Genomic DNA, 14,640 nt, shown 5'->3' with positions numbered 1-14,640 from the left:
TGTATCATCAATATTCTTTAAGTATGAACTTATATTAACATAATGGGTTTCCTGAAAGATGCATTGCAATGTGAAAACAGTGTAGTTTGTAAAAACTACTATAAGTGTATATGTATGTATTTTGCATGTTATTGTTACTGTCTGCTGACTACTCAGTACGTGTATCTTTTGTACTCCCTGTTTATCTTAGTAATAAAATAAACTTCAGCAGCCTGAAAGCTAAGCTTATTTAGCATGGATCCAGACTAAACATGAGATTCCAACCAATTTCTGAACCCCAAATGAACCTACTTGTCTGCAATTAAATGCTTATTACAGTTCATATCCCCAGTTGTTTGATTTGTTTAGTGCGATATCTTGTAAGACATTCCAGTAGTTCATAGATGCTTATCAATAATTTGGTAACGAAATGATTCAAACACTGGTTATATATCGATTGCAGTAAGACAGTCGAATCTTTCATTCGAATAAAGATGAATAGGTACCAAATAAATTAAAAATGAAATGCATCGGTTTAGAGAATAAATTAGTTACTTTCGGAAGTGTTCTACATATATTCATTTTCCTTGTTCTGTTGTCTGAAGTAGCTTCCTGTGACAAAGAGATATTTCATGAACGCTATCACTAACTCGATATATATCGATTTTTTAACGTCGCATTCACAAAGAATCAATATTATATGCTCATTTTTTTCATACCCTATTATGTTAAAGGTAAGAAATGACAATAATCCACAATTCTCTATTCAATTAATAATAAAATATATCTAAAAGCATAACTAATTAGGAAAGTATTAAGTTGACATATTAGTTGAATTCAAAATTTTGGAGCAAATACATTAAAGGTAAAACTTCTTTTGAAAATTCACTTTTCTATTAAAAGAAAATATTGATGGAAATTTTCACAGTAAAAATAATGCTGTGTTGTTTCATTCGAATAGTTATATCATGATTTGAAGTTTCACCACACTGATTGATTGATTTTTTTTTGCTACAAACAAAATTCTATAAAAACGCGTATTTGTTTCAGATGTAGTCAGTATATGGCAAGTTTTTGTTCTGAACTTTCAACAAACTGGCACGGATGAAAATGACCTAACATTCAAAAAGTATTGTTTCATTCATGAATAATAAACTCTTTGTTTGCAGACTTCAGTGCTAGTCAGTTAGAAGTCGAAACAAAAAGGACATCATGGAGAATACAGTTGTCATCAATATCAGTGGAACAAAATTTGAAGTATCTGTAAATACCTTTAATAATATGATGTCCACCGAAAGTGATGCAAAATTGAAGCTAGAAATCTTGAAAGAAAATAACTCATCATGCTATTTCTTAGAAAGAAACTTTGGAGTATTTACCGCAGTTCTCAGTTATTTTCAAGGAAATGGTCTTCATGTTCCTGCATTGACTTGCATCGCTGAATTCAAAAAGGAATTAGACTTTTGGGGAATCGATCCTCAAGAAATAGAGCCTTGTTGTTATAGCAAATACATCGGTTTTTTCGACGACCAGAAAGCACTTACAATCCTTACAGATGACCAAAGTGAGCGTATCACCGAACGCACAGAGCTACAGCGCCGTGTTAAAGCAACAGGCTGGCTCTCCATTCAGGCTAAAGTGTGGTCTGTTTTAGAAGAACCATCATTTAACATGTTTGCAAAGGTCGGTATTCAAAAACAAAATCATTATCATTATTATACGATTCTGCTAGTTGTCTTTATCTATAAAATGTATTTTAAAAAGCTAGACGCTGAACTTTTTCAAAACCATTCTTTTCTAATGTCTAAAAAACTTGCACAGGCAGAAGCTAAATACTCCGCTCTATCGTGAGGGCATGGTATATTTTAGAATATACATCAACACTTTTATATTAGCTCTCAGCATGATGAATCAAAGTTAACTCTTATGTCCGATAACAATGGTCTCGAAGACAATATTAACATGCGTAGCAATTATCATTCAACATAAAATGGTATGATGTCATGCAATTATCCTATGACACAACGAAGGGCATTATTTGAAATAGCCTGATATAGTACATTGTTGGGACATTTCTTAACTATTTGTACTTCTGTAACAGCGATCGAATTTTCAGTGTTTAATCCACCTGAATGTAAATCCATGTGGTCGAATTTTTGTTCTAAAAGTATTTTTCAAATACATTTAACAGTATACTATTGTCTATATCTATAATTTTCATATTTGTTTATCGATGATCAATTACAAAAGTTATAATTGATTTTCAGGGATATTTCTATATAAGTGCGTTCTTTGTCATCGTGTCCATTGCAGCCTTAGTATGTGGAACCCATCCAACATTCATGCGATCACTTCGTGAATCTGAGTGGGAAGAGTTCTTTGGAGAAGAATACCCACAATATTCAGGACACTTTGATTCGAGTGGATCATCAACTAATACAACGCTCATTCCATTGCCAACACACGCTAAAGCACCACTTGATTTCCTGTCATATCTCGATTTCATTACCACTGCTTTCTTTTCTGTGGAATTTATCCTTCGATTTATATTTTGCCCAAACAAAAAAAAGTTTATATCATCGTTCCTAAATCTAGTAGATATATTTTCTCTCTGTGTCATGTATTCTAAATACATTGTAGAAGCTATCAACCCAAGAGAAAAATACACAGCAACTGTTTTCGATATTGTGCACTGCTTTCAGATTGTTCGGGTATTCCGTCTATTCCGTTTGGTGAAAAACTTCATCGGATTCCGTGTATTATTATACGCGTTGAAAGCCAGTATCTGGGAAGTACTTTTGATGTCGCTGTTTCTTGTTGTGGCCATGCTGATGTTCTCAGCATTCGTTTTCTTTTCGGGGGATACGGCTTTCACTAGCATCCCAGACGCTTTCTGGTGGGCAATTGTTACTATGACAACTGTTGGATACGGCGATATGTATCCCACGCAACCTCTTTCAAAAACCATCGGAGCGGTCTGTGCTGTCACAGGAGTATGTCTCCTAGCGATTATCATCCCAATCTTTGTCAACAATTTTCTTTTATTTTATGCTTACTCCAAAGTTTGGGGAAGCAAAGACAATGCAAATACGAATAAAGGGGGTACGAAGAAAAATAACATCATTTCTTCGAAGTCAAGGGTTTCTCCTGACTGTTGATTTTGAGATAACTTTTTTACGAACTATTGTCTAATGTAAATGTTTTATTCAAATCCTTCCTCTCGGAAAAGAGGCACATATTATCGTTTTATGATGTTTCTTACATTGTATCTAGTGTATATTGGACAAAAGTTGCTTCATATATCAGGCACGTAGCATCAGGGGGGGGGGGGCAGGGGGGGGCCTGGCCCCCCCCCCCCCATTTTTTCTCGCAGCAACAACATTTTTAAGATTTACATATAAAAAATGAATTATAAAGGAGTTGGCCCCCCTTGGAAGTTAGTAAAAAATTGGTATGAAAATTAGGAAATGAGTAGTCAAATTGAAGTAACCCCCCCCCCCCCCACGGATTAGGAATTTTATGATTTGGAGGGGAAAAAAATTTTGTTGGGAAGAATTTTTTTTTGGAAGTATAGTTGAGTTATATTTATCGATTGCAACCAAGCTACAACTTTCACCAAATAAATCATTTCTCGCTCTGGCGAAAGTTTAATATCTGTGCTTTAAAACATAATCATGCAGACTATGCTCCGCCTGTTAATAAGTTTCTATTGTTTACCTTCAACTTTTTCTTGATTAAGAGGGCTGAATAGTCTTGGCCATTTTGGATTGTTCAAATATCTATTTTACCATTACAATTTATTTTTTGGCTAAATAATAAAGTTTACGGCAAAAAAATATACTTTAGTTAATTATTTTTGTCTTAATTTTACTGTAATTGTTATAGAGTTTGGTCAATTTCAAATAGAAATTCAATGTCATGAAGGTTTTAAACTGCGCTGCTATAAAAAAAAGTTTGTTCTTTTCTTATCCTAACTGCTCTGCAAATATCGGGAATTTAGATTGAAGATTTCTAAATATACATTATAAGCTTACATTTGTGTACATTAATTCTACAAAGGATGTTATTATTAAATATGTGTCATATGTCCCTTTTTAAACGTTGAATTATAGAAAATATCTAGAACGATGATTTTGATGTTTATAATGAAGTTGAAAAAAAAAGAGAATATTAAATGCAAAATGAAACTTGAGTTCTGAATTTTTTTTAATTTTTTTTTTGGTCAATTTACTGGGGACCGTTTTTCATATCATTCTTTCTATCATTCATGTAATATTTATAAAGGGTTTATTAGTCTGATTTATACTATTTCAATAAAAGTACAAAATAACGCTTGATGTTCAAATGAATTAAAATTCTTATATAATTCTTTGATTATTGGGTGTAACTAAAAAGGGTATATGGAAAGCATGTACTAGACGTCTGTTAGACGTTTAGGATGACTGAGGCTGTTATCTTGGAACCCAAAACTAGTCAAAAAATGGTATTGTGTAGGAATAAAAAAACAGCACCAGTACAGTTTGATGGTTTAAAAGTCTTCAGCGATCTAAATATATCTCTTTTTTTAAACATTTTTAATGTACCTGTTTAGCATGCTACGCACACATTCATTTTTCTATATGCCCCCAAAATATCTGGTTAACTTAGGAAACCAACAAATAACAAACTACACAAATAACATAGTATTTTTTTTTAATCCCTTTTGATAATATCAGAAAAACACATAGACGAATTATTGGAATTTTAATGTTCTATTTGATTTAAATCTTATAAGCAATCAATTTTGACGAGATTTAGATATATACGTGAATTTTTTTTTTCAACTTTAACTATTCAATACAACTATTCATCCATATCCCTTAAGGGTCCTCCACACACCTGGGAAAAGCTCTGCATACAAACCTGAATTTTGTAGTTTATTAGAGATATAGATTTCTAACATGTGTTCAACTTGAAAATGACAGAGAAAAATAATTTTTAAGGAAAAAAATAAATTCTTTAAATTATACTACTATTAAAAGTCCCGGTGATATTCTAACCCGGGATCTGCAGATCGGCAGATTGAAGCTACACCCATTGCGTCACAGAGAAAGACAACAAATCTTGCCGATATAAACTGTTTCATAATGCGTTCAAATCGCCATGTTGTGACGTATTGTCTTAAAAAGTAGAAGTCACGGGTTGTCGAGGATCCGTAACAAGAACTTAACAAAAACATGTTACTAAAGAATTTTTTTCTTGAACTTATTGATCAATATTTACATCTACCAAATATTATTTCCTCTATTTCTTACGGAAACGTATATTTAATTCATAAGTTCTATAGAAACAGTCACACTGAAGTCTACACGCTCCATTTTTCGATTGGCCTACAGCAGCTGAAACTGACAAGATACTGACAAGAGTAAAATTGACACGCCCTGTTTATCCATTGGTCGAAACCTACAGTGACCCAAGAAAAATCACGGACTGCACGAAATAATCATTTTTGATGTCAGACTCAAAGTCTCACAAGAGACGATTTAGCTATTTTTTAGCTAACGCACTTATGTACATTAACAGTAATTTAGTGAATTTTAATAACTTTTCATAATCAATTTAATAATTACTTAAAAGAGAGATGTTCATTTAAACAATAGAATGCCTTCTTTGATGATTCATGCGGGTTACGAAGGAAGCGATCATTGTAGAAAAAATAACATAACCCGTGAACGCGGGTCATGTATTTTTTCTGCAATGTCGCTACCTTCATATCCCAAATGAATCACCAAAAGAAGCATTTTATTGTTCAAATATAATCGTTCTTATTTTGGTCATCACATTTGCATGACATTCTCATAAAACCAAACACAAGTTGTTTGATTATTACAAACAAAGATCAAACAGCTTTCAAATGTCTAAAGTAAAACCTTGCTACAATATTTTCCGTTCGTTGGGCATGTATGACCTTGAAAGAGCAGGAAATGAAAATATCTTTATCATTTTCACATTATTTTAACGATTTTAACTTTGATGCTGTTGTTATATTTTAAAACAATACATGTATGTTTATTAAAAAATGAAGTGCATGTTAGTCACTAGTTATATTATTGTTTTTGCGTCACCACTAGACAAATACGATGAGATGTACTTAAATTAAATATAAACAATTGCTGGGACATGAGTAATAAATATTAAATACACAAAGTCATGTCACATTATTAAAACTGTTGTTTATTCAATGCATTCACAGTTGTTATGCCTCCGATGCCGAGATAGGTGTGGATGTGTTCTGTGTCTTTTTACGCCATTTTGATGAGAGTCCAACTACGGACAAAGAAACTAAACAAAAAGAGAGAAAATTATTAAATCTATTACACGTATTTTATTTTAGATTTATTTTGTGGTCTAAATAAATTGATAACTTATGTACATAAAAACTCTTCAGGGGAAAATATAAATACCAATTTTTTTTTAATCAAATGGATACACCTTGATGTCTACGAACTTAGTCAAAGACAAATAGGTAAGGAATTTTAAAGTAACCATATCGAAAGTTTATCAACAATGTGAAACACGAAATTGATGTCAGTACTTAACATATAAAAAGTTCCATGAAATTATTTATCTATAAGCATAATAGGAAGACTGCCGATAACATTTTTGACAAAATGACAAAAGGCGGGCGGAAAAGGGTAAAACTCCGTCATATAATGGCGGGTCATACGATAAATATTTAAATATTTCAATTCATACAATAAAGAAAAAAGTATACCTTTCTCATTCTTCTTTTGTTTTGAATCTGTAAGAAAATATATATTTCTATACTGTTATGAATTTATGTTGCCAAACATGTACTCTAAAAAAAAACCCAGATGTACCAAGTCTTACTGATTATACAATATACATGTAATCGTGTTTAAATACTAGTACTCAGTAGTCAGTTAAGTTCATCTCTACTTATTACTGCCTGACGAGGCCTGTACGATCCATAGCATCCTCAAATCCCTGGGTAGCACCTTACAACCAAAGCTACCAAATAACAGCGCTAAATAATGCTTTTTCATTCTTATAACCAGCACTAGCTCGTATCATTCAAAACAACATTAAAGTAGCATTACATGAAATCACCTATAATGGCAATCAAATATAACGAAAACATTAAAAGCCGTCGATATTTGATAAGGTCATAATCCTTGATGTAAATATGCACTATGGCTTGTACAGTTGATTTCGAAATCATCGGTTTGCACTATTTTACTTTTTTAGTATACTCAGTTGTTGAATATTGTTCAAAAAAGAACAGACACCGGAGTTAAAGGAATGCAATATATCTCTTAGAATATTTTGACCTGGTGTCAGTATGATTTGCATGTTTATGTGTAATTTGATATATTGTTTCTTCTTCTGCTGCTACTATCATCATTTCTAAATACCATGTTCTATATCCCTTTGCACAGAAAGGGTAAAGGTTCTGACATTTGTGTTGAGTCGTATTTATTAATTGTTAAGTTGAAATAACACTACATGTAAGGTAGTTTAATTTTAAAGCAAAATGAGCTGCAATTTTCATGCTGATTTTTTTTTGTTATTTTTTACTAAAATGACAAAAATATCATGGTTTTTTTTTTTATATCTGTTAGCCTTATTTTTGTGGGAAAACCGTTAAGAAGCCTTAATTGAAGCAGAATTGAATTATTGTCGTCCTGTACAAAAATAAAACTGTTATATATTCTTTGGAAGAGAAATCTTTCTTCTGACAAAAATTATGATTTTTTTCAAATCTTACTTATCATAAAAAATTAAGTTACATGCAGACTAAGTATACTAAAAAGTACAGCTTTACATAATAAACTATAGATGTGTTAGCATGATATTTTGACGATATTGTTTGTTTCCCTGCAATGTATATGATGTTCTGAGTATTTTCTATTGGGACCAACCAAGGGTGATAATGAGGTCGCTAAACCCGTTCTAACAGGGCACTTGGATTTTTACGAACATCTTTTTATTTAAAAAAATTGTTTCAGACTGCTCAGAGAATTTCTAAAACGTGCTGAAAATGTGATTAAAAATTGAACTAAAACAAAATTACATTAAGGAGTTTACGATATAATTGAGAATTCCTTTCTATTTCTACTAACCTTTTCTTTTTGTTCTATTGTTTTCACTGTGAATGAAGTCTTTCCAAAGGCTTGCAACCTGGCTTGTTTTGTGATCGGACATAAGTCTGGTAAAAAGAAGTTCCCTGTTCTTTTCCCTCATGAGATCAACAATTTGTGGAAGAAAATTTATAATCAAGATAATTATTCCATTTAAAGGCAGAGTAATTGCCATAAATACTCTGAACATCACGTGATCATCAGTCAGCAAACGGAGCACAGTTGTGACAGTAGTGAATAGAGAATAGCAGATTGCGGAAAACAAAACTTGCTTGACCTCTTTTCTTCCTGTTTTTCTGCATTTGTAGATGACTGATAAAGTCATACACAGGAATAGAATTATCCAAAAGAAGCACATAAAAATGATATATTCCGTCCTAAAAATTAAAGACGTTTAAACATAAAAACATTTTGCATTTAAAATCGAAAACTGAAATATTTGTTGATTTGAGTTGAAATATATATACTCTGCTTTGATTTTATTGTTTAATACTGTTCATCCTCTGTAAATCATCGAACGATACAGCCATTGTCATTAGTTTTCCAAAATTGTATGTATCATACCTGTTGAATTCGCAATACCATTGGATATATAAATCGTCAATCTTTGAAATCTGAAACAGAGATGGCACCGACCACGTCATAGTCAAAGGGTCCTCCAAAGTCCAGACGACGTATATGATGATTGGCGCCGATGTTACAATAGGTAAATACGTGAAGGCGAAATCCCATTTTGGTAGCTTAGTAATATTTGTTTTTACGATTGCGTGAAGGCAAGCTGTTTTGTTGAGTTTTATCAATAAGCCAGTCAGGGTAATGCTATAGACACTTCCTAAAATGATAATTAGTATCATCATCATATAATAAAGGTTTATTATAAAATTTATATTTGACAAGTTATCTTTCTACCCATTTACCTGGTAGTGCGATATGAATTCCACATGCTAAAGGTGAACCATCAAACAAATACACCATTGCTCCCAGGATTTGCACGGTTGTTCCTATAATTATGCAAGCATGTCCGTCGGCAGAAAGACTAAATATTTTGTGAGAGGAAAATTTGGCCAGGTAGTAAGTACAAACAATAGCTACTCCGACACCAATGATAACAAGAAAGATAGTAGTAAGTCCAACTCCGCTTTCAATACTGTTCAGAGTAACATGAGGAATGGTGGAAAGATATTGCACCTTTTCGTTGTAATCAGATACAAATTTTGGATCCAGACATACTGAACATTGATCTTCCGGACATTCTGATTTAAAAATTCGCCGTTCACCATTCAAGTTGTACATGCTTAGTTTTCGTAAATCTAGAGTTATCTCTTCCTTTTGTATACTTCCAACCTAAAACGAAAAGAATCATGGGGATAACTAGTGTTTTCATACAACATTCAATAAATTCCAACACCTTTTGATACACCGTTAATAAGATATACCTAATCTTAAATATATACTTACTTCGACTAATCGAGGAGTGCCTTTGGGACCATACCGGAAGTTAAGGATAACCATAGGAATTGTTGCATTTCTATTTTCAAAACCGAATAGCGTTCCTCCATCAGGAGTAACCGTAACACGATCCAATTCAAGTTCAAGTTGATGGTAGATTTCTGACATATTCCCATTGACACACTTCTTAAGAGATGATAAGTTGCAATGCTTGTCCAGAACATTTTGGAAAGCTTTAGACAGGGCATAAACCCCATGAATTGTTGACGCTACAAAAGGAGACTGTTTCTTTTGTAGCCCACTAAGGTTTAAATCAGTTGCACAATCCTTGGTGTATCGATTTGAAAACCTTAGGTTACATTGGTGTACATCCTCCCGAAATGTTTTGCCCCATGGCAGTGTTTCTGTCCAGTCTCCTTCATCAATTTTCAGATGCTGGAAATATGAACTGAACTGTTTGTTTTCCAACAAATTGTTCTGCATTACGACCAATCCTATAAGTTAAATAAAAACATATCATTTAAGAAATGAACTCAATGTCTACCCAAGTTATACGAGTATAACCTGGGTTGGGGCAATTTACGCTTTATAATCCGCATAGCGGATTATAAAAAAAGCGTAAATTGCTCCAACCCAGGTTATACGAGTATAACTTGGGTAGATTTTGAGTTCGTTCCTTATGATTTAATTTTCTGTAATTTACCGTACAAATTGAGTCCTTTTTACTTTTAAAAATGATATTAATTTGTTCAAAATTTAAACGCAACGTCAAGCGGATTATTACGTTTTTGACGTTGGTGCATTGTGACGTGTCTTGTGACGTGCAAACCAGGTTATACAAATTTAACTAAAATTTTCTATACAATCAAATTCCGCGTTACAACCAGAATTAAATTATTATTTGATATCAGAATCTCAGTCATAACTGAGTCAATTATATCACCGTTAATAATAAGCCAAAAAAAATTATAGTACATGAATGTTCTACCTAAAGAAGGGTTCTTGTATTTTGAAACGATTGTTTGAATGTTTTCTACGTGTTTAGGAATAATGAAAACCAATTTTCCGGCGGTGTTCTTCTCTGAAGCAATTTTCAGCAACATCTCAATAGCAACTGTTGGAATGAAAACCATAACAACTGTTGCACCATCATATTGCAACATTTCATCAACAGCGGTTTTAAGTTCATTTTCAAGGTCGTCCATAATAATCTCACGATTAGTTGCCAAGCACATGTTTAAAGTTGATGCTTCTTTTTTCATAAGATCCAATAGTTCTTGGTCGCGACTGCCAAATAAGGCATGGAAATATTTCCAGCCAAGTTTTTTGGCTAATTGTTAGGAAAGATATACGTCGAATGTCGAAGACATTACGGTTCTGAAAACACGCGGATGGCCTTCCCTATTGTTGAATCTCTCTGTCGACGCTGAAATAATCTTAAAATAAAATAAAAACATTAAACTTGTGTAATATTCCTTAGCCTTGTCTAGTTAGTTAATATTCAATAATTGCCACTACTTGTATCCATGAGAAAATACTTACCATCGGAAAGTCAATGGACGATGACTTTCTGGCGTCATAGATTGACGATGCTACAGGGTTTGTTATTGCTCCAACCACTCCAATTATAGGTTTCGTGTAATGGGTTGATGGAATTGTTGGAACAACAAATGTCTGTTTAAAAACACTTTTTGCTAAGGAGGTATCATGTCCGCATGCGGCAAATAGCCCTAGTCCAATTTTCGGGAAACCTTTGAGCTGCTTTCTATTAATGTTTGAAATACTCCATAAAATTGAAGTAGCCACCTCAAAATGCTTCAAAATGAGATTGTCTGTGCATACTCCATTGAATTCATATAGTTCTATGAAAGCATAGATCATGACATCACCATCCATAAAGGTGTAGGGCATTTCTATTAGGTTTGTCGGAACTGAATAACAGTCACGACCGGTGCATGGAGTTAAACTTTTATCTTGAATTGATTTAGGCACTTTCAGTGTGCTATTATCTATCAAAATTTTGCTTTCCAGATACATGCCTATCTGCAAAAAGGAAGACGCACATTAAAAAACCCTTCGTACTAATACAAGGAAAGAAATTGCAAATTATAAGATTAAATATAACATTCAAATTCATTTTAACCAAATGATATCAAACCTGTCGATGAAAAGATGGAGAAGTTGGATCTATCTGCCTAATGAAAAAATAGTTTTGCCGTCTCCTTTGCTATCGTAGTATATTTTCTCGCCGTCAATTCCCGTAATTCGTTTCTTCTGAACAATTTCCGCCAACTCCTCTATGTGTAGATTAGCTTCCGTACAATAATCCATCAGTGGACAGTGGTTTCGTATGAGTGTATCGATTCCATGAGCGAGTGAAATTACTGCATCAATTATATGAGTTTCGCCGTGAGGGTTTACGTTCTTGTACAAATTTTTGAAATCTACAACATCTTTGCACTCTCTTTTTGCTTGTTGACTTCTGTCAAAGGTACAGTTGTTTTCCTTTTCTATGAGTTTCTTGATGAATGGGTTTTGTTCCGTTAAGTTAGCCTTGTCTCTCATGTATTTCAAAAACTTTTCTGACTGATTTGTTTCAAAAGCAATGAGAATAGCATTAGAAACAACATCAACGTTTTTCTTTAGAAATGTCTTTTCTATCCCTGCTACCCAGGTATCACATCCAATCCAAAATATGTTGTTGATTTCAATATCATTAAGCCGTTGTAAAATTGGTTTTATACGTGGCTCTGTGTAAGTGATAACACTGCTTGAACATATTTATTATTTTTTACTATAAACATATCCACTAAATAATTTAGAATTTCAGGATTTTCAACATAGCTATCTTCAATTCTCAGCATATAGTTAACAGTTATTCCTTTTACATTTGCAAAGGTAAAGACACTTTTTGTGAGATCAGAGCCAAAAGCATCGTTGCAGTAAACATTTCCTATGCTATGAATCTTCAGATGTTCCAAAACACTAATGATAGCTAAGGTTCCATCCTTATTAGATGGGACCATACGCATAAAATATGGGTATGAATTTTTATCAGAAAATGTTGAACTAGTCGCACTGATGCTAATGGTAGGTATTTTCTTTGAATAACTGTAATGTGCTAGACTTTCAACTCCTGAACTAAATGGAAATCCAACGCCGCCTATGTAATATTTCCTCTTTACACTAGCATCTCTTAGCCCAAGTGAATACAATACGTCCATTTGATGAATGAACCTGCTCGGTACGGAACACGTATCAATGATATCATACCCTAGTTTCACAGATGGTAGAATATCTGTCAAATTGTTCATGGAGTCCACAGCAAAGACTATGGCCTCGCTGAACAGAACATAGTTATTCCTAATTTCTCCACAGCCTTCTGGGGTATAAGAAGAGTAATGCAGGGGTAGGTTCCCCACAATTTGTATGTCGGATATAAATGGTGAAGTGAGTTGTTCAAAAGCCACGTGTGATCGGCACTTGTAGTGAAACGCTTTATTCCACGACACTGCAGTAGATCTTAATCTTCTGTTTTCTTTGTCATACAAAATCCAGGATCCGATCGATGTGAACTGGGTATTATTTGCTTCTCCTACCTACAACATTAACTAATTGCAAGCCTTAAAAATGTAATTTCATTCAAAACCATTTCAAGGGGAAATTTTTAAGTTCAGGTTTTTTTCCCACCAAGCTGTGGCAAGATATCGACATTAAGAATATTTTTAATTTGTGTATTATGTAATTTAACTCAAACTACAAAAATTATTCTTATAAAATAAAACTTTCATAAAAAAGTAATAATGATCCAAAACAATTATTGATCTGATTTCTTTTAAGAAAAATTTCAAATATTTGTCAGGTTATAGAAAACTAAATATTACTCAAGTTAAAGGGTCACAAAGTATTCTGGCATAATTTGTTAGCTATAGTAATAGTAGAGCTTTTTGCGTTATCAATCATGCATATAATTCTTACCTGAATAAACTTTGTTTTCGTTGTATTTGGGTGGTCTCTTCATTTAATACATTGATTTGAATGTTGTAAACATGACTTCGCTGTTCCCGCAGCTTCATTTCTTTCATCCACTTCAATATTATACAGCTGTCGTTTACTTCAAATAAACTTGATTTAATTGATTATTTCGATAGGAAGTACGCAACACAATGGAAAAGTTTCATATCACCTTAAGAGCAGTAAACAAAATACCCTTATCAAAATTGGAAAGTATCAACAAATCCGCTATTTAAAGATATCTAATATAACATTTTATTCATAATAAGATTGATGTTGAGGATCATGTACAGAAAAGCAGATATAGTGCTTCAGAGATATTTTAATGTTTTAATTTACAAAGATTATACAGCAAAATGCAGTGACTATTTCCTATTATTTTAGTGTAAAGAGCATATTGATATATTCATCTTCACATCATAAGTATACGTTAACGTTAATGAATCAATTATAACGTGGGGAATCTAATGTGATGCACTCCCATATTAGGAAAATCAACAAATATATGACGTTTAAGCGATGGTTCCAAAGTAGTTGTTTTTGACGATGGCATAGCCTGTTCCTTTTTGGACCCTGTCATCTGTAATAAAAATGTTATGATTTTTAATTCATAAACTTTTTATCTAATTTGTGATTTTGAGAAAATAATTGTTTTCTTTCATGACGTAGTACATGCATGTATATTGTTTATCATGAAATGGAGAAGACCAAACAAGATCATAAACTCTAGAAAGCTGAGTTGGAGCAGCAACACAAACTGGAAATGAGACAAATGAACATGGCAACCGGTTGGAACCTAAGGTAAGGCAGGATAAAATATTGCCAAAATAAGGGTAAGTCAAGACTAAATGAAAGCAAATCACGATATGGCAGGATCAAATGTAGGAAATTCAAGGTAAGGCAGGATCAGTTTTTGGAAATATCAGGGTAAAGGAGGATCAAATGCAAATCAGAAATACATATAATCTTAAACATACTTACTGTTAAATTCCAATTTTCTCCATTTTTTAAATACATGGAATATTTTAAAGTTACTTTTTATTAAGGAGTATACATG

The 14,640-nt window shown here is 33.0% G+C and overlaps 2 protein-coding genes across 2 annotated transcripts in view; one reads left to right on the top strand and one right to left on the bottom strand.

Moving 5' to 3' along the window:
- The first annotated feature begins 1,050 nt into the window (after positions 1-1,050).
- On the top strand, positions 1,051-3,277 carry LOC136274022 (potassium voltage-gated channel subfamily C member 1-like). Its single transcript, XM_066080006.1, has 2 exons — positions 1,051-1,662; positions 2,247-3,277. The coding sequence occupies exons 1-2, from the start codon at positions 1,192-1,194 to the stop codon at positions 3,135-3,137; spliced, it is 1,362 nt and encodes a 453-aa protein (XP_065936078.1). The 5' UTR covers positions 1,051-1,191; the 3' UTR covers positions 3,138-3,277.
- Positions 3,278-6,210: 2,933 nt separating this feature from the next.
- Positions 6,211-14,640, bottom strand: part of LOC105326007 (uncharacterized) — a 42,507-nt gene continuing 34,077 nt past the window's right edge. The window contains exons 14-15 of the mRNA XM_066080002.1: positions 6,734-6,760; positions 6,211-6,300 (exon numbers count right to left, since the gene is read on the bottom strand). The gene's annotated coding sequence lies outside the window, so the exon portion shown is untranslated. The remainder of the gene's footprint in view (positions 6,301-6,733; positions 6,761-14,640) is intronic.

This window comes from Magallana gigas, chromosome 3, assembly GCF_963853765.1.
Source record: "Magallana gigas chromosome 3, xbMagGiga1.1, whole genome shotgun sequence".
Taxonomy (NCBI): domain Eukaryota; kingdom Metazoa; phylum Mollusca; class Bivalvia; order Ostreida; family Ostreidae; genus Magallana; species Magallana gigas.
This window is presented reverse-complemented; position numbering and strand designations above follow the sequence as displayed.

Coding starts and splice junctions, on each gene's coding strand:
- LOC136274022 (XM_066080006.1), top strand. CDS start 1,192: ATGGAGAATACAGTTGTCATCAATATCAGTGGAACAAAATTTGAAGTA. Junction 1,663..2,246: donor CATTTAACATGTTTGCAAAG/GTCGGTATTCAA, acceptor ATTGATTTTCAG/GGATATTTCTATATAAGTGC.